The following is a 27,008-nucleotide window of genomic DNA, read 5'->3' on the forward strand; positions in this document are numbered from 1 at the left end:
CCAAGATTCCTTAAAAAAACTGGAAATAGAACTGCCTTATGACCCAGCAATCCCACTGCTGGGCATACACACCAAGGAAACCAGAACTGAAAAAGACAAGTGTACCCCAATGATCATTGCAGCACTGTTTATAATAGCCAGGACATGGAAGCAACCTAGATGTCCATCAGCAGATGAATGGATAAGAAAGCTGTGGTACATACTGGCCATCTTTATGTCTTCTTTGGAAGAAATCTGTTTAGGTCTTCTACTCATTTTTTTTTTAATTGCATTGTATGTTTTTCTGATTTTGAGTTATATGAATCACTTATACATTTTGGAAATTAATTCTTTGTCAGCTGTTTCATTTGCAATTACTTTCTCCCCTTCTGAGGGTTGTCTTTTCATCTTGTTTATTGTTTCCTTTGCTATGCAAAAGCTGTTGTTTCATTGGGTTCCACTTGCTTATTTTTATTTTCATTACTCAAGGAGGTGAGTGAGAGATCTTGCTGCAATTTATGTCAAAGAGTGTTTCGACACTATGGTTTCTTCTAAGAGCCTATGTTTCTTCTAAGAGCCTATGTTTTCTAATACACTATGCTTCTTTTAAGAGCCTATGTTTTCTTCTAAGAGCTTTATAGTTTCTGGGCTTACATTTAAGTCTTTAATCCATTTTGAGTTTATTTTTGTGTATGGTGTTAGGAAGTATTCTAATTTGTGTGTAGCTATCCAGTTTTCCCAACACCATTTTTTGAAGAGGCTGTCTTTTCTCCATTGTATATTCTTGCCTTCTTTGTCAAGGATAATGTGTCTATATGTGTGAGGGTTTATCTCTGCAATTTCTATGTTGTTCCATTGTTTTTGATTTCTGGTTTTGTGCCAGTACCATACTGTACTGAGGACTGTGGCTTTGAAGTACAGTCTGAAATCAGGAAGGTTGACTCCTCCAGCTCCATTTTTCTTTCTCAAGAATTGCTTTGGCTATTGGGAGTCTTTTCTGTTCCCATAAAAACTATAACATTTTTTCTTCTAGATCTGTGGAAAATGGCCTTGGTAATTTGATAGAAACTGCATTGAATCTGTAGATGGCTTTGGGTACTCTAGTTGTTTTCACAATATTCATTCTTCCAACCCAAGAACATAGTATCCCTCTCCATTGCGTCATCACTGACTTTGCTCATCAGTGTCTTACAGTTTTCTGCAAACAGGTTTTTTGTCTCTATATGTAGGCTTATTCCTAGGCATTTTATCTGAATGCAAGGGATTTCTTTGTATTAATTTTGTACCCCACAACTTTACTAAATTCACTGACTAGCTCTAGTAATTTTCTGGTAGCATCTTTAGGATTTTCTATGTATAGCATCATGTCATGTGCAAACAGTGAGAGTTTTATTTCTTCTTTTCCAATCTGAATTCCTTTTTTTTCTTTTTCTTCTCTGATGCTGTGGCTAGGGCTTCCAAAACTGTATTGAATAACAGTGAGGAGCATGGGCATCCATGTCTTTTTCTTGATCTAGAGGAAATGCTTTCAATTTTTCACCATTGAGAGTAATGTTTGGAGTGGGTTTGATGTATACAGCCCTTATTATGCTGAGATAAGTTCCTTCTATGCCAATTTTCTGGAGAGTTTTTTTTCTTTATCATTAAGGTATGTTGAATTTTGTCTAAAGCTTTCTCTGCATCTACTGAGATGATCATATGGTTTTTATCTTTCAATTTGTTAATATGGTGTATCACCTTGATTGATTTGTGTGTACTGAATCCTTGCATCTCTGATATAAAACCCACTTGATTACGGTGTATGAATACTTTTAAAGTGCTGCTGGATTCTGTTTGCTAGAACTTGGTTGAGGATTTTGGATGTGTGTTCATCAGAGATTTTGGCCAGTGATTTCCTTTTTTGTGTGACATCTATGTCTGATTTTGGTATCAGGGTGATGGTGGCCTTGTAGAATGAGTTTGGGAGTTTTCCTCCCTCTGCAATTTTTTGAAATAGTTTGAGCAGGATATGTGTTAGCTCTTCTCTAAACATTTGATAAAATTGGACTTCAAGCCATCTGGCCCAGGAATTGTGTTTGTTAGAAGATTTTTAAGTCAGAGTTTCGATTTCAGTGCTTATGATTGGTCTGTTCATATTTTCTATTTCTTCCTGTTTCAGTCTTGGAAGGTTATACTTCTGTCAGAATTTGTCCATTTCTTCCAGGATGTCCATTTTATTGGCATACAGTTGCTCATAGTAGGCTCTTAGGATCCTTTGTGTTTCTGTGTTTTCCGTTGTAATTTTCATTTCTCATTTTATTAATTTGAGTCTTCTCCCTTTTTTACTGGTGAGTCTGGCTAATAGTTTGTCAGTTTTGTTTACCTTTGGAATGAACCAGCTTTTAATTTTATTGATCTTTGCTATTATTTTTTTCATCTCTTTTTCATTTATTTCTGCTCTTGTTGTTGTTGTTCACTCAGTCATGTCTGACTCTTTGTGACCCCATGGACTGCAGCATGCCAGGATTCCCCATCCTTCACTGTTTCCCAGAGTTTGCTCAAACTCATGTTCATTGAGTCCAAGATGCCCCCTTCTCCTCCTGCCCTCTATCTTCCCCTGTCCTTAATATGTCTGCTCTGATCTTTATGATTTCTTTCCCTCTACTAAATTTAGGGGGGGTTTTGTTCCTCTTTTTCTTGTTGCTTTAGGTGTAAGGCCAGGTTGTTTATTTGATGTTTTTCTTGCTTTCTGATGTAGGCTTGTATTTCTACAAACCTCCCTCTTAGCACTGCTTTTACTGCATCCCATAAGTTTTGAGTTGTTCTGTTCTTATTGTCATTTGTTTCTAGGTATTTTTAAAATTTCCTCTTTGATTTCTTCAGTGACTTCTTGGTTATTTAGAAGTGTACTTTTTAGCCTCCATGTGTTTTTGTTTTTTACATCTCCCCACACCCCCCCGTAATTGATATGTAATCCTATAGCATTGTGGTTAGAAAAAATGCCTGATATAGTATTAGTTTTCTTAAATTTACCAAGGCTTGATTTGTGACCCAAGAAATAATTTACCCCAGAGAATGTTCCAGATAAAAAACTGCTACTGCTTTTGGATGGAGTGTCCTCTAAGATATCAGTTAGGTCTACTGTGTCATTTAAGGCTTGTGTTTCCTTATTAATTTCTGTTTTGATAATCTGTCCATTGGTGTTAGTGGAGTGTTAAAGTCTCCCACTATTATTGTGTTACTTATTATTTCCTCTTTTATAATTGCTACCATTTGCCTTATGTATTGATGTGCTCCTATGTTGGGTGCATATATATTTATAGTTGTTATAATTTCTTTTTGGATTGATCTCTTGATCCCTTCACTATTATGTAGTGTCCTTCTTTGTCTCTTTCTTCTGATTTCCATTTGCATGGAATACCTTTTTCCAGCCCCTCACTTTCAGTATGTTTGTGTCCCTAAGTTTGAAATTGGTCTCTTATAGACAGCATATATAGGGGTCTTGTTTTTGTATCCATTCAGCCAGTCTGTGTCGTTTGGTTGGAGCATTTAATCCATTTACAATGTAAATGAATTAATTATTGATATATATGATCCTATTACCATTTATTTTATTGTTTTCAGGGTTTTCTTTTCTTTTTTTTCCCTTGGTAGGTCTTTTCTTTCTCTTGTGTTTCCCGACAAGAGAATTTCCTTTAGCATTTGTTGTAAAGCTGGTTTGGTGGTGCTTTTGATTTCTCCATCAAATCTAAATGAGACTCTTGCTATGTAGAGAAATATTGGTTGTGGGTTTTTTCCTTTCATCACTTTAAGTATATCCTGCCACTCCCCTCTGGCCTGTAGAGTTTCTGCTTAAAGATCAGCTGTTACCCTTAAGGGGATTCCTTTGTATGTCATTTGTTGCTTTTCTCTTGCTGTTTTTAATATTTCTTTGTGTTTAATTTTTGTTAGTTTGATTAATATGGGTCTTGGTATGTTTCTCTTTGAGCTTATCCTATATGGGACTCTCTGAGCTTTTTGTACTTGGGTGGCTATTTCCTTTCCCATGTTAGGGAAATTTTCAACTATAGTCTCCTCAAATTTTTTCTCATATCCTTTCTTTAATCTTCCTCTTCTGGGACCCCTTAATTTGAATGTTGGTACACTTAATGTTTTCCCAGAGGTCTCTGAGACTGTCCTCATTTCTTTTCATTCTTTTTCCTTTATTCTACTCTGCCTCAGTTATTTCCACCATTCTTTCAGTTCACTTATCCACTCTTCTGCCTCAGTTATTCTGCTATTGGTTCCCTCTAGCATATTTTTTATTTCAGTCATTATGGTGTTCATCGTTGATTGTCAGGCCACTGCCCACACTTTCCTGGGAGCCTGTGCAGTCTGGCATTGCCAAGGAACCCTCGAACTGGGGCCAGTTCCCCTGGAAGAATGCATGTCCTGCCTCAGGCTGTAGCAAATGCCCGCAGGCCTCTGCCACTACAGGCACTCCCCACACATCCCAGCTGTGTCTGCTGTACCTCTCCTATTCCCCAGCCTGACTGAGCAAGGGAGACCTGAGCTTTCTTTCTCCTTTGTTTCTTATCGGTCCCCATGTCTTCTCAGTCCGTGCCTCCATTTTAGTTCTGGGATTTGGGATCACCTTTACTGCCGTTGCTCTGAGTCCTTTTCTGGGCGGACAGCCTATTCCTCTTCATTTGTTTGGCCTTTTCATTTTTAGCATCCTCCCTCATCCGCCGCATATTTCTCTTTTAATTTTGTTTAGTTCACCGTGTTTGGAGTCTTCTTTCCTCGGCCTGCAAGGTTGTCATTCCTATTACTTCCGCCTCCACTGGGTGGGGGCAGACCAGTGCCGTGTGAAGGTCTCCTGTTGGCGGGGGGCTGGTGCCTCTGTTCTGGTAGGCAGAGCTGGATCCTGTCTCTCTGAAGGGCAATTCCATGTCCAGTGGCATGTTTGGGGGAGTCTATGAGCTCAGTATGCCTTTTGGCAGCCTCCTGTCTGTGAACAGGTAGTGTTGTGCTCTTGTTTTGCTAGTTGTTTGGTGTGATCGTCTGGCACTGGAGCTTGTCGGTCTTCATGTGGGGTCAGGTCTTAGCATTGAGATGGACACCTTTGGGAGAGCTCTTGTTGATTAATATTCCATGCAGTCAGGAGCTTGCTGTTGTCCAATGTTCCAGACTCAGTCTTCCACCTTGGAAATTCAGACTCAAACCCTGGCTGGAGCACAAAGGCTCCACAAGCCACATAGCACAGAAGAGAAAAAGAAAGAAATGGAATAAATATCAAGCAAACATACAAACAAACAAAAAGAATGGATGGACAAAACCCCACGACAAATGGTAAAAGCAACACTAAACATACAGGAATACACAATGAAATTCATACAAAGAAAAAAGAAGAAAGAATAAAAAGAGGAACCAACAAAGAAGAGGCAATCAAACCAATAAACAAACATACAGATGAAAACAAACACTAAAAACTAGAATAGCAAAAATACAAAACCAAAAACACAGGGGAAAATACAATATAATGAAAAACTACTGTAGAAAAAGGGAAAATACAATAAAATAATTTTTAAAGCATTAAAAAAGGAAAAAGTAACTAAAAACAAAAAATTAAAGAACTAATAAAAAAATGAACAACAGACTGAAATGAAAAAATAAAAAAGGCAGAGAGAGTGGTAGTAAGAAGAATATTTTCCTATGGCCTCACTTGTCCTTGCCACATAGTGAGCTCCAGCCAATCTGTCTACTCAGAAAGTCCTCTAATATTTCTAGGAAGGTCTCTGCACCTGCTGGCACTGTGGAGTCAGCTCAGACTCGGATCTGGTCTTACTCCAGCTTGTACTTGCTTTCAAAGTCCACTGCTACTGCTACTGCTAAGTCACTTCAGTCCACAATTGCCCCCAAAGTCCACAACTGCCACCAAAGTCCACAGCCTCAAGCTAATTGCAGGGATTTAACCTGCTGCACCTGCAGCTACAGAAGTGAATTCCCTTCCTCTTCTTTGGTCACACAGCTCCTCATGTTCAGCATTGGTTTTGGCCCCACCTCTGTTTGTAGACCACATTGCATTGTTTGTTCCCAGCCCAGACACTGAAAGTCGCTCAGTCATGTCTGGCTCTTTGTGACCCCCATAGACTGTACAGTTCATGGAATTCTCAAGGCCAGTATACTGGAGTGGGTAGCCTGTTCCCTTCTCCAGTGGATTTTCCCAACTCAGGGGTCAAACCCATGTCTCTTGCATTGCAGGCAGATTCTTTACCAGCTGAGTGACCAGGGAAGCAAATGCAGCAGCTACACAGGGCTCACTTGCTCAGTTGGGCTGGGGAGCAGGAGAGGTACAACAGACATAGCTGGGATGTGTGAGGAGTGTCTGTGGTAGAGAGGCCTGCAGAGATTTCTTACAGCCTGAGGCAAGTAACATGCTCTCCCAGGGGAATTGGCCCACGCATGTGGGTCCCTCGGCAGTGCCAGACTGCACAGGCTCCCAGTAAGGTATGGGCAGTAACCTGCCTGCTCACAGCTTGGCAGCAGTTGCGGCAGCCTTCACACCCACTCCTGGAGTCACGGACTGCAGCAGTGGCCCATCCTGCCTCTGGCACTTATAAAGGTGGTGTGCTGCCATCTGCAAGCGTTTGGAGTTAGAAAGTCTCTTGTCTCTCTGGCTGGCCCAGGCTTTCCCCTGGACTCCCTCAACTGTGTTGTAGTAGCCCCTCAGTCTGTCTTCACTGCAGTTAAACCTGTCCTCTTCCTGGAGCCTGACTCCAAAGACTGAGGCTCAGCACCCAGCCCTGACTCACCATGGCAGGCATGCAAACAAGCATCTGAGGCTGGGAAGTACGGGTTGGCGCTGATCCCTGGGCTGAATTCTCTCTCCTTTGCCTTCTGCTCACCTGTTGCCGTGCTCCCCTCTGAGGTTCTGAAGCTGCCCCCATTTCCCTCCGCGAGGGGGTTTCCAAGTGTGTGGAAACTTTTCCTCCTTTATAGATTCCTCCCTGAAGCACAGGTGCTGTCCTGATCCCTCTGGCTCTTTTTTTTTTTTCTCTGATTTCTTTTGCTCTACCCTGTTACATGGAGATTAGCTTAGAGGTCTTCTGCCAGTGTTCAGTAGATGTTTTGTAGGAGCTGTTCCACATACAGATGTATTTTTTATGTATTTATGGGGAGGAAGATGATCTCCACATCTCACTCCTCTGCCATCTTGAAAGTTCCCCCTCCCCAGTAGGTATTTTCACAGCATAGTGATTAACTGCGTGGTTAAGAACATTCACTGGGTTCAAATCCTAGCTCTTAGAGTGAAAGTGAAAGTCACTCAGTCGTGTCTGTTTCTTTGCAATCCCATGGAATATACAGTCCATGGAATTCTCCAGGCTAGAATACTGAGTAGGTAGCCTTTCCCTTCTCCAGAGGATCTTCCCAACCCGGGGATAGAACCCAGGTCTCCCGCATTGCAGGTGGATTTTTTACCATCTGAGCCACCAGGTAAACCCAAGAATACTGAATTGGGTAGCCTATCCCTTCTCTAGCAGATCTTCCTAACCCAGGAATTTAACCAGGGTTTCCTGCATTAGGCTACATGCTATATGCCAAATTACTTAAGCTCTCTATGATCATTTAAATTATGACCAACCTAGACAGCATATTCAAAAGCAGAGACATTACTTTGCCAACTAAGGTCTGTCTAGTCAAGGCTATGGTTTTTCCTGTGGTCATTTATGGATGTGAGAGTTGGACTGTGAAGAAGGCTGAGCGCCGAAGAATTGATGCTTTTGAACTGTGGTGTTGGAGAAGACTCTTGAGGGTCCCTTGGACTGCAAGGAGATCCAACCAATCCATTCTGAAGGAGATCAGCCCTGGGATTTCTTTGGAAGGAATGATGCTAAAGCTGAAACTCCAGTACTCTGGCCACCTCATGCGAAGAGTTGACTCATTGGAAAAGACTCTGATGCTGGGAGGGATTGGGGGCAGGAGGAGAAGGGAACAACCGAGGATGAGATGGCTGACTGGCATCACGGACTCGATGAACGTGAGTGTGAATGAACTCCGGGAGTTGGTGATGGACAGGGTGGCCTCGCGTGCTGCGATTCATGGGGTCGCAAAGAGTCAGACACGACTGAGCGACTGAACTGACTGACTGACTGACCTATTTTATAGGGTCACTTTGAGGTTAAATGAGCTAATTCAGGCAAAGAGCTTATAACAGAGCAAAGCATATAGTCATTACCTCTGAAAATGTTAGCCACTATTATTCAAGAGCCTCTTTCTTCAGTTAAAGTAATGTGCATATGTTAAATGTACTGAAAGGTCTGCAGCCACATTCTTAATGGCATTTGGCTTGATTATAGCCCAATAGTGGAATGCCTTCTGCATTCAACTCCTTCCTGAAGAAACACTATAAGGAAATTTTAATGATTGCTAGGCAGTTCTCATTCTTCTGGAATATAGTTTGGACCAGAACCTCCAGGGGCCATGCAGTTTTCAGGAATACATATGCCCTTAGTCTTTGTAAGACCAAAAAGAACCCTCAAAACAGAGTCATATATGTTGAAAATAAGAGTGACGATTTGAAATCAATATCTCATAATGTGAAAGACCACCCAAAGAATTGGATTTGAGCACACTAAAATTGTAAGCACAGTCAGGCAAACTGTTTCACAATTACAGCGCAAATTGATAGCTAAATTAAGTCCATTATTCCAGGTGTCTACTATTCTCACGTATCCTGTTAATAAAATAAAATGAGAAGTTCCAAGCATTCTTGAAAAATTAGGTAGTAACCCAAGGAAACTAGGTTACAGGAGCATGCCTAAAGATATACCTCTAAGGTACAGGGTATTTTAACTGGAAACCATGCAGTAAAAAATGACTGAATACCTTTGATGGACCAGTTCCCTCAGTTTGAATGTGGATATGGAAGACAAACATAGCACAGTTGAGAAACCACTGGACTGGGAGATAGAGAAGCATATCTGTGTAATTTGGCCTTGAAGATCACGCTGACAATGGCTCATGTTCTTTCTTCACAGCCTTGCACAGCTCTGGGAGGGACTGTCACTCTCATTGGGTCCTCACAAAATTAGATATAGTTCCGGTAGTGAAATTATAGATTTGGTCTTATCAGTGGTACCCTTTGGAGTTGTGCAGTAACAGCCTGCACAGCTGCACATGGCTCTTCTGACATAAGCTAGTATTCTGGGCTCTTGTAAGTTATGGCATAGGAACTCTGAATCAGGCAGGAGAGAGAAATATGAAACACACATTCTGTAGTTCTTATGTACATCTCAAGAAAGTAAATTCTGGCTTATTTTCAATCGTCCCAAGACTCCACAATGTCATCTTTTCAATAGATACTCTGCCAGTTCCTGTTAAACAAATAATATGTGACACTCATTTATGCTTAATCTGAATGTTCATAAGCATAACTGTCACTAAATGCTTGAAAGATAAATTTCTTTATATACTTACAGTGCAACTGCAGAGCTACCCTGCAGATCTGTAAGCTTTGTAGCTTTGTAGAGGTTTAAACTTTTATGGTTTGTAGAGGTTTGTAGAGGTTTAACCTTTTATGGTTTCAATTTGCTACCACCTGGGGCAAAGGGATTTGAAACATCAAGTTACTGAAGCGCCTTAATTTTTTGGCAAGACTTAAGTGAATTCTAGGATACTCCATGCAGTCAGCTTACCACTAATAGATTTTTTAAGACAAATGCATTTAACATTTATACTCAGTAGGCTTTTTTTAAAATAAAGCAATTACTTACACAGCATTAATTATATAAGCTGCCTCCTCCTGACTATTCAAATTCTTGTCTTCCAGGGCCATTTCTGAATACCGACACATCAGGTCCTGAAAAAAGAACAGCCATAACATGCCTTAAAGAATCCTCTTCAGGGATGAAGAGGCATAAAATGACCAGGGGCCTTTTCTGATGTGTAATACTATTGACCGTGTCTGAGGCTTGAAATCAAACCCACCAGTAACATTTTTCCTTCTGTAAAGGGTTTAAAACATTACAGAGCAGCTCCTATGGGGTCAGGCCCCTGCCCACCTCTCTAACCTCATATTGCTCTGCCTGCCCTCTCACTTCCAGTCACAAAGACACAGATAGGCCTTTTCTCAGCTCCAAGAACACACAGCTTTCTCCCACCTCAGGGCTGTTAGTGGACAATGTCTTCACTCCCAGTGAAACCAAGCAGAAACCTGTGGGGCTCCTGAGCAAGAAAGTCTTTCTGTGTCACCTGTTTCTCGTTTACAGGGAATAGACTCAGCCTCCATGACCTTCCCTGATTCCAAAGGACAGGTTCAAATAGCTGTTGATCAGCGAAGGGAGGGGATGCAGAGACAAGGGAGAAGTAGGCAAAAAACAACAGTGCAGCCTTGGGGCAGAGTCCTGGTTCCCTTTGAGGGATGCGTATAACTATCTCTGAGCTCTTCTGCAGAACTAAAATCCTGAATAAATGGAAGATGTTAACTACTTGAGGAAGCATTCCTCATTCCACAGAGAAGGTCACAGTTTGGTAATCTCAGGGACCACAGAAGCTCATCAGGAAATCACTTGAGACCAGACTAAAGGAGTGAAGGCCCTGCACACACCCTGACCCTTATCAGTAACCCCACCCTTGAGCCTTCGCTATAAAGTGAAAGTGAAGTCGTTCAGTCTGACTCTTTGCGACCCCATGGACTGTAGCCTACCAGGCTCCTCTAACCATGGGATTTTCCAGGCAAGAATACTGGCTGCTGCTGCTAAGTCACTTCAGTCGTGTCCGACTCTATGTGACCCTGTAGATGGCACCCCACCAGGCTCCCCCATCCCTGGGATTCTCCAGGCAAGAACACTGGAGTGAGTTGCCATTTCCTTCTCCAATGCATGAAAGTGAAAAGTGAAAGTGAAGTCGCTCAGTCGTGTCCAACTCTTAGCGACCCCATGGACTGCAGCCTTCCAGGCTCCTCCGTCCATGAGATTTTCTAGGCAAGAGTACTGGAGTGGAAGAATACTGGAGTAGGCTGCTATTTCCTTCTCCAGGAAATCTTCCCCACCCAGGAACTGAACCTGGGTCTTCTGCATTGTAGGCAGACGCTTTGCTGTCTGAGCCACCAGGACCCCTGGGTTGGAACACACAGTTTTGAGGGCATGAGCCCATCGTGTCCCCCTTTGTCTGACAAAGCAATAAAGCTATTCTTTTCTACCTCACCCAAAACTCTTGTCTCCAACATTTGATTCAGCACTGGTGCACAGAGGCCAAGTTTCAGCATCACCAGGGCCAGGACTAGGGTAAGAGGGCACTCACCTCTCAGGTGCAAATTTAAGGGGCACAAGAAACTCAGTAACTAAGATAAATAATAGTTTAATACAATAATTTTTTTAATTAATGACAAAAAGCCTTGGAGAATACAATATCAAACCCAGTCCTGAACTTGCACCATTCCACCTCACTTTCTTTTCAAGCTGACCTTAGGTCTACTTGCCAGCAAAACCAATTTGCTAACACCAGATTGTGGTGCAGGAAAGTACAGTGTTTATTGCAGGGTGCCAAGAAAGGAGAATGGGCACCTAGTATTCAAAAGACCCAAAAGCCCTGATAGCTTTTAGGGAAGGTTTTTTTTTTTTTTCCCAAACTTTAAATTTGTATATTGGCATATAGCTGATTAACAATGTTGCGGTAGTTTCAGGTGAACAGTGAAGGGACTCAGCCATACATGTACATGTATCCATTCTCCCCCAAATCCGACCTCCATCCACTCTGGCACATAACTTTGAGTAGAGTTCCATGTGCTACACAATAGGTCTTTGTTGGTTATCCGTTTTGAATATAGCAGTGTGTATAATGGCACCCAACTCCAGTACTCCTGCCTGGGAAATCCCACGGGCGGAGGAGCCTGGTAGGCTGCAGTCCATGGGGTCGCCAAGAGTCGGACATGACTGAGCGACTTCCCTTTCACTTTTCACTTTCATGCATTGGAGAAGGAAATGGCAACCCACTCCAGTGTTCTTGCCTGGAGAATCCCAGGGACGGGGGAGCCTGGTGGGCTACCGTCTATGGGGTCGCACAGAGTCAGACACGACTGAAGTGACTTAGCAGTAGCAGCAGCAGCACATGACATTAGGGAAGGTTTTTTAAAGGCAACATTTGGGGTGAGGGTTGCAGCTCACAGACTTTCTTAGGATTGGTAGATGGTGAGGTGACAGGCAGGGTGGTGTTTTGGAAATCTTAATCATCAACCAGTCTGAGGTCTACGTACTGGTGGTCATCATATAGTTACCACCTGGGTAGGGGGTCTTAGTTTCTGCAGAACAACGCAAAGGTATGCAACACATCATCATATATATCCCTTGGGGGAAGACCTAGGACTCATGGAACTATTGTTTAGGCTATCCTACTTTTCTTGCTTGACTGCTTTTCTTTTGTTTCTGCATTCCCTCATTTCTCTAATTAGTAATGTTTGAGTCTGCATTTTGGAACTCAGGGAAGAGCTGCTGCTGCTGCTGCTGCTAAGTTGCTTCAGTCGTGTCCGACTCTATGCGACCCCATAGACAGCAGCCCACCAGGTTCCCCTGTCCCTGGGATTCTCCAGGCAAGAACACTGGAGTGGGTTGCCATTTCCTTCTCCAATGCATGAAAGTGAAAAGTGAAAGTGAAGTCACTCAGTCGTGTTCTACTCTTAGCGACCCCATGGACTGCAGCTTACTAGGCTCCTCCGTCCATGGGATTTTCCAGGCAAGAGTACTAGAGTGGGTTGCCATTGCCTTCTCTGCAGGGAAGAGCTAAGAGACTAAAAAAGCCTTTTTCTACCATAGCAGTGGACATGGAGGGACTTTCATCCCTGGGAAAGCTCTGCAGTGTCCTGCTTCATTTTAGCTTCACCTTAATCCTAGCCTTGTTGGATCCTGTCCTTGAACTTTTGGTGCTTTGCTACTATGGATTTTTTATTAGCATCACTTTGGATTTTTTAAACATTGCATTACAACACAGTTTATCCTGATTACTGAGTTTGGGGCATCCTCTTTAATTTTGCATCAGGGCAAATGCCTCACTTGTCTCACCCTATTCCCAGGGAATCTATTGGATACCTTGTGAATTGTGTGTTTGTTGGCTCACATACCCTTCATTGTGGTTTTGATCACAATAATCAGCCTCTTCTCAGAAGTCTGCCCTCAGACAAGAGGACAGCTATGTTCAGGGAGAGCTACAAGGAGCAGGGAGCTCCTACCACCTCCCCTTCCTGTCATGCTCATCCCACATCTTTAGGGGTTCCTCCTCCAGGGAATATCACCTAAGTCAGAGCTTTGTAGCACCCACTCCATGTGATCCCAACATTCTCACTCAGGCTTCTGTAGGGCTGGCTGCTTCTCACTGATGTTGCAATGTCAACCGGCTCCTTCTCTGGCCAACAAAGCCCTTCCTTTACTGTATTTCACAGCATCCTGTTTTCTTTCTTCTTAGTGCTTCTGATAGTTTACAATTATTTTATTTACTTGCTTACTTTTACCCGGTTATTGGATCCTCTTACTAGTAGTCAAGCTTCAAAGGACAGAAGCCATATCTGTGCCTGTCATTTAACCAACCTCCCCCCAGCCCTGGACTGTCAGCACAGTGCTGGATGCTCAACTAACAACTGCACATCAAGTCAGCATCCTTGCTTCCTGTGGACTGAGAACTGGATACTGATGGAAAGGCGTGCCCATTTGCGAAGGTGAATGACTGCTTTGTGGGTCCACTTAAAATTATTCATAAAATTAAAGGAAATCTGCCTGAGGGATTTGGATTATAAAAGCCTATAAAACTAAAACAAACAAACAAAAACAAAACCTCCTGAGAGGATATCATTTTCTGTTTTCTTACCATGAAGGCAGATTCTCTGCATCAGAATGTCTAACCTTCAGGAAAACAAAATAAACTCAGCTAAGCAATAAAAAGTATTATTAGGATATAAAATAAAGGAGTAGAATAATAAAGGCCTAATGAAACCTCCAGATTTTGCATCATTAGTAGTACATTGTTATACTAGCAGGAATACTCTTACAAAGTATCAAGGAAAGATTTGTGAGTCAAGAGTTCTAAGGGCGGATGTTGCTGTTAGGGAGAAAATTACAATTATAACTTCTCATATCTGGGGCACCAGGGAACTGGAGTTCATACACCTTCTTTGGCAAAGAGACTGACTACTAACAATTTCCCCCAGCTTTTAAAAAATGTCTTGTTTCTCCTTTCTGACTGATTCTTTAATGCAGCACATCTTCAAGTCCTAGAAGATACATAAATGCTAACATGTACTTCCCAGTATCCCTTTCATTTTAAATACCTGTAGTTGTTCATCAATGTAAGGAAGTTTTAGAATTTCTATTGCAGATGGTCTCAATGAAGGACACTTGTTCAACATGCTGTAATGTTTAAAAAGAAGATTATTTTTCAAATGAACTAAAATGTAAGTACAATTTAAAATTGTTTATGCAGCAATATATTTCTTTCCGTACCTTTCCATAATGGCATTCAGCTGTCTTGGGTATCTCTCAGGGAGAGAAGGAGTGTCTCCTTCAACAATTTTTAAAACAATGGATAAGAAATTGGAGCCAGTGAACGCATGATTCATGCAGCACATCTCATACAAAATGCATGCCAGGGACCTGAAGACACAGTCAAAGAATCTGAATGAGGAATAAATGTCCTCTTTTAAATTTGATCATCATACAAAGTACAAAACCTCAGATGTGCTAGGGCACTGGATGTGAGGCATTAACATACACTTTGTTTTCTACTTAAATACATGTTTATTTAAAAAAAAAAAAAAGGAAAAACTGAAAGAAGAAAGAACAAAATGCAAGTCTGAATGAACACCTTTTGTCAGAGGAGAGCAAACAATCCAAAAGGAATATGCCTATACAGAGTAGGGACTCAATAAATATTTGATAAATGTAGTAAGGAATCTTTGAATTAACCTCTTTGAAGGAAAAATAAAATGCAGATAAATACTGTCTTCCTAAGGCATTTCAGTTAGTGTTATATATGCAAAATGAAATTTAAATTTATTAGCCTAGCCTTCCCTCTAATGTGTGCCCAAGAATTTTGAAAAGGAAGCTGGCATCTTTATTAGTTTTCTAAACAGAATCCATTTGCAAATAGGGTGGGAGAGTGGTTGCCTGAAGCTCATATTAATGTGCATAAATTCTCCCTTTAGGAGTATGAAACAGAATATTAAGGTTCTAGATCAGTTCAACACTAATTTGTAATAACTATGCAAATCACTCATCTCTAAACCAGTAGAAAAATATTTTAAATAATCTACATCAGTAAGAAAACTAAGGGGAGATTTCTGCCTGAACTTAGTGTTAGGAAAGAACTTTTCTCCTGAACAATGGGTTAATTTTACCTTCTGGGTATTTTGAATTATATAACTAGCCAGGTCTCCCTTTTCTTATTAGTTGTTTGAAAGATCAGAAATAAATTTGCCACTGACCTTGTGTAAGCTGTGTTTTATGTAACTTTAAACATAAAAGGCAAAGTATATATCAATATATACATACATACATGAATACTGTCTTTTTAACCATTTTATGGGTGTTCAACAAAATGTGCGTTTGTAAGAAAATCCTGGATGCATACATTGAAAATGTTTCTGTTCCAGTCAATAATAACACTAAAAATGTTTAAATGATTGGTACTTTACATATTACAAAGCACTTTCATACAGATCTCAACACAGCCTCATAATTTCCCAGTGAAATAGAGCCAATAATATATTTTCCCCCTTTTGACATGATGAAACTGGCTCAGAGAAGTTAAATGACTTGGTTTAAGTTAAACTGACTCCTGAGTTAAGTATTTTTCTTTTCAAATCTGAGACTATTCCCATTATAGAGCACTAGAAATATGGGGATGTTAGGAGAAATTACATGATATTGACTACAACTACAAGCTCAATGTCAACTTGATAAACTATGAAAATTATTTGAAGCTCAATAAATTTTCATCTATCTGTAAGACTATTAAATGGTATTTGGTATAGATGCACATATTTAGATTCCTATACCCAGAAAAACAATTTCTTTCAAATAAAGGTGAAAGAAACACATTTTTAGACAAAGAAAAATTGAGAAAATTCATGACAACAGGAAAGCACTAAAATCCCAAAAGGGATTTCTTCCAACAGATGGACAATGATCCCAGACAGAAATAAGAAATGAAAGAAGGAATGAAGAACACTGGAAAAAGTAACTTTTGAATACGTTTAATCAACACGAACTCAATAAAACAATATTAACTATCTTGTGGGATTTAAAATGACATAGAATAACGCTTTTGACAAAAATGATGCAAAATACAGAAGAGGGTAAATAGAGTTACAGTATCATAAGATCCTAACACTACTGGGAAAGTGGTAAAAGTAGTAATTTTTGTTGTCATTTAGTCACTGAGTCATGTCTGACTCTGTGACCCTATGGATTGTAGCCCGACAGCCTCCTCTGTCCATGAGATTTTCCTGGCAAAAATACTGGAGCAGGTTGCCATTTCCTTCTCCAGGGTATCTTCCTAACTCAAGGACTGAACCCACGTTTCCTACATTAGTAGGCAAATTCTTTACCACTGAACCATCAGGGAAGCCCTGGTAATTTTTACTAGACTGTAGTAAATCAAGATTCTCTATCATCTGAGTCACCAGGGAAGCCAAGTCAAGAATGCATATTTTAACCACTAGAGTTACCACCAGAAGAATGGTAAAACAATGTATAACTGACAAGTGTAAAACTAACCAGTTACTAGAGGGGGAAAAAATCAAACAATAAAAATTAAATTAAAACCAAAAAAGCAAGAAAGGACAAAAGAACATAAAACAAGTGAGATGTGAAGATTAAAAAGAAGACAAACTGTCATTAAGCATTTCAACATGATTATGTATATCCAAAAGGTCAAAAGACACTACAAACTACTAGAATTAACAATTGAATTTAGCAAGGTTGTTGGATACAAAGGTCATTTCTATAAACCTGTGACAAACAAATTTTAAAAACAAAATTTTAAATGTCATTTACATTAACATCACAAAATGTCAAATATGTAGGAATAAATTAAACACAACATATGTAAGACCCTTCATTATAGCCTTAGTACTCTGCTGAGAGAAATTAAAGAAGATCTTAAAAAAAAAAAAAGGGAGGGATAAATTCACACTCTTGGATTGGGACATTCAATATTCTGAAGATATCAATTTTTCCCAGAAGATCTATAGATCTAATGCAATGTAAATCCAAATCCTAGCAGACTTTTTTGTAGCTGACTCTAAAGTTTACACGGAATTACAAAAGGAAAAGGGTGGCCAAGGCAACTGAAGATGAATAAGTTTGGAGGTCCTGTATTACCAAAAAGCAAGATTATTATGAAGTTGCATTTCTTATGAAAGTATGATACTGGCGAGGAAGAAAAAAATATAGCAGTGGAACAAAATACAGATCAAACCAGATCTGCACATAGTCAACTAGTTGACTAATGCAAAGATAAATGCACTGTGGTAGAGAGAAAGATGATCTTTTTAATAAATTATGCTAGGACAATTGAACATCCATACGGAACATATTACATACGAATGCCTCTCTCACATCATATTCAAGCACAAAAACCAATTAAAGGTGGTCTAAATGAAAATCAAGTCATAAAATTTTAAGAAAAACAGGTAAACATCTGCCTGATCTTGGTGTAAGCAAAGATTTTTTTTAAGTAAAATGCAAAAAGCATGAACAATAAAGTTAGGGACTGATAAATGGACTTCATTAAAATAAGAAACATCTATTCACAAAGTCACATCTGGGTTTCATGAAGACATAATTCTATCTGAGTCATACTTGATGAATGTATTGGGGTTATAAAAAGATGAGGAACTATCTGGCTAGATAGACCATGGAACAATTAGATTTAGAGGACAACTCGGTAATCAATTATGATGCAAAACTACTCCCTTTTTTGGAAATCCTCTCAGCTACGCTGAATGCATGCTGCTTTCCATTTACCTATTTTATTTCGAGCTACTGACATGGGCTGCGCTGCAGCGCATGGAGACTTCCTTTATTAACCCAGTAACTTGTGGAAAGGGATCTGCTCCGGTCCCAGCACACCTATCTGGCACGGGAGTCAGCAAATGAAATATGAGCCAATATGATGTAGAAACTTTGATGACATTTGGGGCAAAAGATGGTTTGATTATCCTGTACCAGTTTTACAATCTATCTACTATGTATACTTTGCATTCTAATAACTATACATATATGTAGCTATATGTCTATGTTTTAATTTTCTCCAGTACTCTTGCCTGGAAAATCCCATGGACGGAGGAGTCTGGTGGGCTGCAGTCCATGGGGTCGCTGAGAGTTGGACACGACTCAGTGACTTCACTTTCACTTTTCACTTTCATGCACTGGAGAAGGAAATGGCAACCCACTCCAGTGTTCTTGCCTGGAGAATCCCAGGGACAGCGGAGCCTGGTAGGCTGCCGTCTATGGGGTCGCACAGAGTTGGACACGACTGAAGCGACTTAGCAGTTTCCAACCAGGCATATCTACATGGGAATAATTACATTATCTCAAACTTATCACTTCTATCCTTTTTGAAGGCTCTTCTCTCATTTGACTCCCAGGTCTTCAATATGGCAATGCAACAGCAGGGAAGGGTCAGGGGCCAGGAGATGAGTTGAAAAAAAACAAGAGATACATCTTACTTAGAAGTCTGCAGCTTGCATTCCTTCCCCCACCCCCACCCCCTGCAAAATACAGCCAACTGTGAAGAAGTAAACAAATAAATCCCCGAGGGGGTGAATGTGGCAGTGAAAGGGAAGACTGGGATCAGGTGTATGAAGCAAATTATACCTGAATTCCATAAACTTGCCATCTGTCCAAATCGACCAGAACTGCTCAGAGGATTTCTGAAGCACAGATTGATAATGAATTGCAAATGTAACTCTGACTTTGTCTTGTCTCGAGATGAATAAATTTTACTCTTTGAAATTTGCCCTGATTCTGCAAAGAGGAGCCTACCCCACAGTGGTGCATGACTTTAGTGATGGAAATTTTATTGCTCTTCTAGATAATATGTTTACTTGGTATAAGCAAGGACTACCCTAACATATCCATATCTGGGAAAAAGTATATATAATTTAAGCAGCTGAATAAGTAGAGTAATAGAAATTTAATACAAGTATAGCAGGTCTTGCTTTAATATGTTACCCTAAATAAGTCTTTAGTGTAGTAATGTTGAAAATCAACATAAACTCAGTCAATATGATGAATGACTCTGGGGCTGCTTGAACAAATTTTAAGAAGTATATATTAATAACTACTATCTATTAAGGGCCAATCATATCCCAGAATCTGTAGTGGTTCTTCCCAAGCTTTAATATGCATACAAATCTCCCAAGGAATTTGTTAGAATGCTAGTTCTGAGTATTTGGGGAGAAATGGTGGTTACATTGGGAGCATAGTTTCTGTATCTTCCTTGAATTCTCATGTAAAACAGAGCAGCTAGATAGCAAAACTTAAAACCAGGGCCAACATTTTTAACAAAGTGAGGTGACAAAGTGTCTCCTTGAGCCTCAAGGTACAAGTATATGGAGACAAATCACAATTGCCACGTGACCTGCATAATGTCAGCATCTGTGTGAGAAGAAGTAGAGTCAGTGGAGTCAGTGACTGAGAGACAAAACAATGAAAGACCCTCAAAACAGTCAACAGGTACTCGCTGAAAAGCACAGGGGCCAATCTAAGAACAGCAGCTAAAACTCACAGGGGTTCTGCCCAATCCAAAATCATGTGAGAAAACCCCAGGGTAAGGCCTAAAGGGACCGGAGCAGGAAGATCACAGGGCAGAGGGGAAACAAAAGGGAAAGACTGTTTGATCTTTAGCTGTTCTTGGGGTCATGGTCATAGACTCCACACAAACCATAAAGTCTGGGAAATAAACATGGATAGCATTCAAAGCTGGGTCGAGAGGTGGGTTGGCAAAAATGATGAAAGCATCTTTCCAATGCCAGCGGTTACTCAGCCCCTCGCTGCACAGAGGCTGCTTGTGGCAGCAGCATGTATTGCTCATGTGACATAAGAGACTTCACACACTGGAATCTAAAGAAGGGTACAAATGAACTTATTTACAAGACAGAAATAAAATTACAGATGTAGAAAACAAACTTACAGTCACCAGCGGGTAAGGGGAGGAGGGGTAAATTGGAATTTGGGGATTGACATATACACGCTACTATATATAAAACAGATAATAATAAGAACCTGCTGTATAACACAGGAAACTGCCCAATGCTCTGTAATGACCCATATGGGAAAAGAATCTTAAAAAGAGTAGGTATATGTATATGTATAACCTAGATAGTATATTAAAAAGCAGAAGCATCACTTTGCTGACAAAAGTCTATACAGACAAAGCTATGGTTTTTCCAGTGGTCAAGTATGGATGTGAGAGTTGGACCATAAAGAAGGCTGAGCACCGAAGAATTGATTCTTTTGAATTGTGATGCTGGAAAACTCTTGAGAGTCCCTTGGACTGCAAGGAGATCAAACCAGTCAACACTGAAGGAAATCAATTCTGAATATTCATTGGAAGAACTGATGCTGAAGCTGAAGTTCTAATACGTTGGTCACCCGACGTGAAGAGCTGACTCATTGGAAAAGACCCTGATGCTCAGAAAGATTGAAGGCAAAAGGAGAAGGGGGCAGCAGAGGATGATATGGTTAGACAGCATCACTGACTCAATGGACATGCATCTGAGCAAATTCCGGGAGATGGTCAAGGACAGAGGAGCCTGGCATGCTACAGTCCATGGGGTCGCTAAGAATCAGACACGACTTAGCAATTGAACAACAACGACAAAAATAAATGATTCACTTTGCTGTACACAAGAAACTAACATAACATTGTAAATCAACCACACTCCAATAAAATTCTTTTTTAAAAAAAGATACTTTACACTTTGAGTGAATGGTTGTGTTCCAATGGCTTTCATCATCTTTGACAGTCTCCGGAGGCTCTTTTAAGATGGACTTAACCTTAGGACTTCCTGTGGTTCAGTGGTTAAGAATCTGCCTTGCAATGTAGGGGGGATGCAGGTTCCATTCTTGGTCAGGGAACTCAAATTCCACATGTCACATAGCAAATAAGTCCTTGTGCCACAACTACTGAGCCCTCCTGCCACAACTAGAGAATAATCAATGCACAGAAATGAAAGATCTCGCATGCCCCTGCTCTTTCTCTAAGCACTAGACAGCCTCATTTCAGACCAGGACACAGCCTGGGTCCTGGACCCGTGACACTGGAGCAGGAGCAGAGCAGGCCTGCAACCTGGAGCTGAGGCTCAGGTCACCTGCAGTTCTCATGTAATGTGAAGAAGAAATACATTTTATAAGTACCTCAGAGATTTTTGGAGCTGTTTGTTATTTTTCAGCCAAACCAACTTGTGCACCATCTCCTCATGTAACAGTCTTCAGCAGCTTCTCATCCCACAGAAGGTAAAATCCACGGTCCTCACTATGGTCATTCACCACATGAACCCTGACTGCTTCCTCAGCCTCGTGGATTTATTGCACATCCACACACACACACGCACACATGCACACACATTCACACTTTGTCCTCAGCTAGCCGGAGGACACTGAGCAGAGCTTCCCTTAGGAAGGACTATACTTCCATGTCCTTATAGTGCTCTCAGGGGCTTTCAGGAGTCAGAGAAGGCCCAGGTCACTTGCAACTACTTTCAAATTCTCAGTATATTTTGAAAATGAAAAAACACCAAAATGGAGTTTGAAAAATTAGATTTTGAAAATTTTACATCTAATAAATTAACACTGCAGCCTACTTCCATGCATGTCCACCCCTCCTCCCCCAATGGACACCCCCCTCCTTCAGTATGGGTACTGGATCTTTCTGCCTGAAAGGCATTTTGTCAGACTTTTCTCTGTCCTTCCCATCCTAAGCAGCATCATCCACTCTCTGAGACTGCAGCTGATGCTCTGCACACTCACCCTGGCTCACCCCTTTGACATCAGAGCCTTGTGCAAATGGCAATTTATGTCCGCCAATCTTTTGAAGACAAAGTCTAGAACTTTCATGTTTATCTTGATCTTTCTTTCTTTCTGTGGACACCTCATGGGCAAGACAGAGTAAGCCTAAGGGAGCTGGACATCCTGGTAAACTGGCTTCTGGATAGAAAGGGAAGCCCTAACTTGAAGCATTTATTGGTTTCTGTGAGGTTGAGAAGAGATGTGGATAAGTGGAGTCTTGTGAACTGGTCTGAGCTGGCTCCTGTACACCACTTAATTATGGAAGGGATGGCAAGATGGTGCAGGGGTGAGAAGGTGGTCCAAGGCTGGGGCGAGCAGAAGAGAAGTCAGGAAGAATGGAGGGAGGGTCTGAGGCACACAAAGAGGCTGCCAATCCAGTTTCTCAGCTGAGGCCAGGTTCTTGGGCTCCATCCATCAAATACACCTGCAAGTAGAGGACCAGACCGCCATGCTGGCACAAGCCACTTCTCTTAAGTCATTTCTTAAACTTCTTAAATAAAGAAAATGAGCAGTGTCAGCTTGTTATAATGGAGACCCTGACCAAGAGTTGAGTCTCAACTCTGCTTTACTGTCCTCCTGACAAAGCCTATTTTAGTCGCCACTAAAAATAATAAATAATAAAGCACCTTATAACCTAGGGCCTTCAAACAACAATATTAATTCTGCTCATGAATTTATTCTCTCAGAAACTGACAAAGACAGCCTGAATCTTCTTTCCATGGCATTTTCTGGGCAAGCTCAGTTGAGGTTGGAAGATCCAAGTCACTCACATGACTGGCTGATAGGTGTTGGCCATCATTTAGAAGCTCGGCCAGGGCTAAAGGCCAGAGGCCTTGATTCCTTACACTAGACCCCCAATGTGCTATACACAGGTTTCTCACAGCATAGCAGCTGAATTCCAAGAGCAAAGATCTCAAGAGAATCAAACAAAAACAGTGTCATCTTCTGTGACCCAGACTTAGAAGTCACATAATATCAGTTCTTCCATAATCACAGTCAATAAATCCCTTTATTCACTTAGTGAATAAAGAAGCAAATAACAAGCCCCAGAGAAGGGGGAGTGAGAAGAGTTGCTACAATATATTATCTAAAATATCCAGTTTTCCTGAATAATTTCCTGTGTATCCACTTCCATCCCCTTTAGACTCTTGGTGGCAAGATCTGCTATAACACAGCAATGGGCAGAGATGTGTTCGGTGATTCTTGTATGCCTTGCTGACAGAAGAAATTGTGCCTAACTATATTTTCCTGTAGCTTTCACTCATGTAGTCCTTGGCCAGCTCAAACAATCTAAGGTGCATCTTGATGAGTGGATTAAGAAACCACAAGCAAGGGGAACCCCTGATGTCTCTGAATTTTTTAGGCTAAGAATTTAAAGTTGTTGATCTAAATGGAAAACTGATACTTCCCTTGTTGTTTTTACAAATGAATTCCAGTCATTCTGAAGCATTTTTCAGGGTAAGCTATTAGAACCATTCCAACTTGTGTGTCAACAATCTTCTTGAAGTTGAGCTAGAACAGAAGTTTCATATCCACGTTGTAACTCGTGTCCTTAAGAGTGACTGGCATGAATCCTTGTATCTCATTGCTTTAATTCACACTTCTTGGTTTACTAGTAAACTGAACTTCTCTTCATCAAATGGAGTTTTAAAGTCCTTTTCTGGCAACTTCCCATCCATATCCTTTGTTGATTTTAAAAGTGGGAACTCCTTAGCTTTCCCATTGTGCTGTTGCTGTTGTCTCAGTAGTTCATTTGTAAGAATTTTTGGATATGCTAGACTTTGACATTGCCTTATAGATATGTCTCAAAAACTTACTGTATGCTCATACATATTGTAATATATGTCTGAAAGCTCTTTATTTCTCTCACTAGGTGGTGAAGCTTAACTCCCTTCCTGTTATGTGTGGGCTGGACTTAGTGACTCTTCTAATAAACAGAGAATAGAAAGTAGAATAGAAATGGAATAGAAATGGAAAAAATGGAGAAAACTGGCAGACATCAATTAACCTAGTGACCAAAGCTGATGTCACCAGTATTAAGTTATGCTGACATCATACATCTCCTGATAAAACTATGATGAGACAGACACATCACTTTTATGGTATTCTTACAAAAATTGGTTTTTCACCCAAACCCAGTTGAATCAAGAGAAAATACTGGCCAAATCCAAACTGAATAAATTTTTACAAAACACCTGACTGGCATTCTTCAAAACCATCAGGAGCAACAAGGACATGTCTGATAAACTTAAAACTTTGATAAACTTAGGAAATGACTGAGTGCAATGTGGAATCTTCGGACATCAGTGAAAAAATGACTTACATTCAAATGAAGTTTAGTTGATAGTAATGTATCAATGTTAATTTCTTAGTATTGATAAATGCACAATGATTACGTAAAATAACACTGTGTGTATGTGTGTGATCAGTCATGTCTGACTCTTTGCAACCCCATGGATGGTATCCCGCCATGCTCCTCTGTCCATGGAATGTTCCAGGCAAGAATACTAGAGTGGGTTGCCATTTCCTTCTGCAGGGGATCTTCCTGGCCCAGGGACTGAATCCATGTCTCTTGCATCTCCTGTATTGGCAGGTGGAATTTTAACCACCATACTACCTGAGAAGCCCCAAGATAACACCAGAAAATACAAATTTTAGAATTTTTATTCTATTATGTGAAAAAATACCATTGAAATTTTGATAGCAATTGCACTGAACCTGTAGATTGCTTTGAGTAGGATGGACATTTTAAAAATATTATTTTTTTCCAACCCACGAGCACAAAATATCTATTTGTTTCTCTTCAACTCCTTTCATTAACATCGTAGTTCTCAGTGTACAGGTCTTTCACTCCTTGGTCAATAAAAGTATGGGCATCTTTGTCTTGTTCTTGATCGTAAAGGAAAATCTTTCAGCTTTCCACGATTGTGTATGAACATGATGTTAGCTGTGGACCTGTCATATAAGCCCTTTATTATGTTGAAGTATGGTCCCTCTATACTCATTGTGTTGAGTGATTTTATTACAAATAAATGTTGAATTTTGTCAAGTGTATTTATCTGCATCTATTGAGATGATCATATGATTTTTATCCTTATTTTGGAAATGCAGTGTTTCACATTGACTGATTTGTGAATGTTGAACTATTCTTGCAAAACTAGAATAAATCCCAGTTGATCATGAATAAAAATAAATTTAAAAAATTAAAATGTCCAGTTTTCACAAGTTATGAAACATGCAAATAAATAGGAAAAAAATGATCCATATAGGAGAAAAACAGCAGGCAAGATGAACTACCCAACAGAGCCCAGATGTCAGACTTAACACACAGGATTTCCAAGTCGCCATTTCAAATATGTTCAGTGAACTAAAGGAAACAGTATTTAAAGGAATAAAGTATGATAAAATGTCATATGAAATGGAGATTATCAGTTCAGTTCAGTCGCTCAGTCATATCTGACTCCTGGCGACCCCATGGACCACAGCACGCCAGGCTTCCTTGTCCATCACCAACTCCTGGACCTTGCTAAAACTCAGGTCCATTGAGTCAGTGATGCCATCCAACCATCTCACCCTCTGTCGTCCCCTTCTCCTCCTGCCTTCCATCTTTCCCAGCATCAGGGACTTTTCTAATAAGTTGGCTCTTGGCATCAGGTGGCCAAAGTATTGGAGCTTCAGCTTTAGCATCAGTCCTTCCAATGAATATTCAGGACTGATTTCCTTTAGGACTGACTGGTTGGGTCTCCTTGCAGTCCAAGGTACTCTCAAGAGTCTTATCCAACACTACAGTTCAAAAGCATCAGTTCTTCGGCACTCAGCTTTCTTTATGGTCCAACTATCACATGCGTATATGACTACTGGAAAAACCTTAGCTTTGACTAGACAGACCTTTGTTGGCAAAGTAATGTCTCTGCTTTTTAATATGCTGTCTAGGTTAGTCACAGGTCTTCTTCCAAGGAACAAGTGTCTTTTAATTTCATGGCTGCAGTCACCATCTGCCATGATTTTGGAGCCCAAAAAAATAAAGTCTCCCACTGTTGCCACTGTTTCCCCAGTCTATTTGCCATGAAGTGATGGGACCAGAGGCCATGACTTCATTTTCTGAGTGTTGAGTTTTAAGCCAGCTTTTTCACTCTCCTCTTTCACTTTCATCAAGAGGCTCTTTAGTTCTTCCTTCTTCCATAAAGGTGGTGTCATTTGCATATCTGAGGTTATTGGTATTTCTCCTGGCAATCTTGATTCTAGCTTGTGCTTCATCCAGCCTGGCATTTTGCATAGTGTACTCTGCATAGAAGTTAAATTAAAAAGGTGACAATATACAGCCTCGATGTACTCCTTTCCTGATTTGGAACCAGTCCGTGTTCCAATTCCAGTTCTAACTGTTGCTTCCTGACCTGCATACAGATTTCTCAAGGGGCAGGTAAGGTGGTCTGGTATTCCCATCTTTGAAGAATTTTCCACAGTTCATTGTGATCTATACAATTAAAGGCTTTGGTGTAGTCAATAAAGCAGAAATAGATGACTTTCTAGAACTCTTTTGCTTTTTCGATGATCCAGCAGATGTTGGCAATTTGATCTCTCGTTCCTCTGCCTTTTCTAAAGCCAGCTTGAACATTTGGAAGTTCTTAGTTCATGTACTGTTGAAGCCTGGCTTGGAGAATTTTGAGCATTTCTTTGCTAGCATGTGAAGTGAGTGCAATTGTGCAGTAGTTTGAACATTCTTTGGCATTGCCTTTCTTTGGGATTGGAATGAAAACTGACCTTTTCCAGTCCTGTGGCCACTGCTGAGTTTCCAAATTTTCTGGCATAATGAGTGCAGCACTTTCACATCTTCATCTTTTAGGATTTGAAATAGCTCAGTTGGAATTCCATCAATCTACTATCTTTGTTTGTAGTGATGCTTTAAGGCCCACTTGACTTTCCAGTCTAGGATGTCTGATGCTAAATAAGTGATCACACCATCATGGTTATCTGGGTCATGAAGATCTTTTCTATATAGTTCTTCTATGT

At 40.5% G+C, this 27,008-nt stretch overlaps 1 protein-coding gene across 1 annotated transcript in view; it reads right to left on the reverse strand.

Annotated features, from left to right (window-relative positions):
- Window positions 1-27,008, reverse strand: part of NEK11 (NIMA related kinase 11) — a 288,150-nt gene that overhangs the window by 155,268 nt on the left and 105,874 nt on the right. Inside the window, 3 exon segments of the mRNA XM_052650027.1 lie at window positions 9,714-9,799; window positions 14,255-14,333; window positions 14,427-14,576. Of these exon segments, the coding sequence (XP_052505987.1) occupies window positions 9,714-9,799; window positions 14,255-14,333; window positions 14,427-14,576 (315 nt within the window).

Source organism: Budorcas taxicolor, chromosome 1 (genome assembly GCF_023091745.1).
Source record: "Budorcas taxicolor isolate Tak-1 chromosome 1, Takin1.1, whole genome shotgun sequence".
In the NCBI taxonomy this organism is placed as follows: Eukaryota; Metazoa; Chordata; class Mammalia; order Artiodactyla; family Bovidae; genus Budorcas; species Budorcas taxicolor.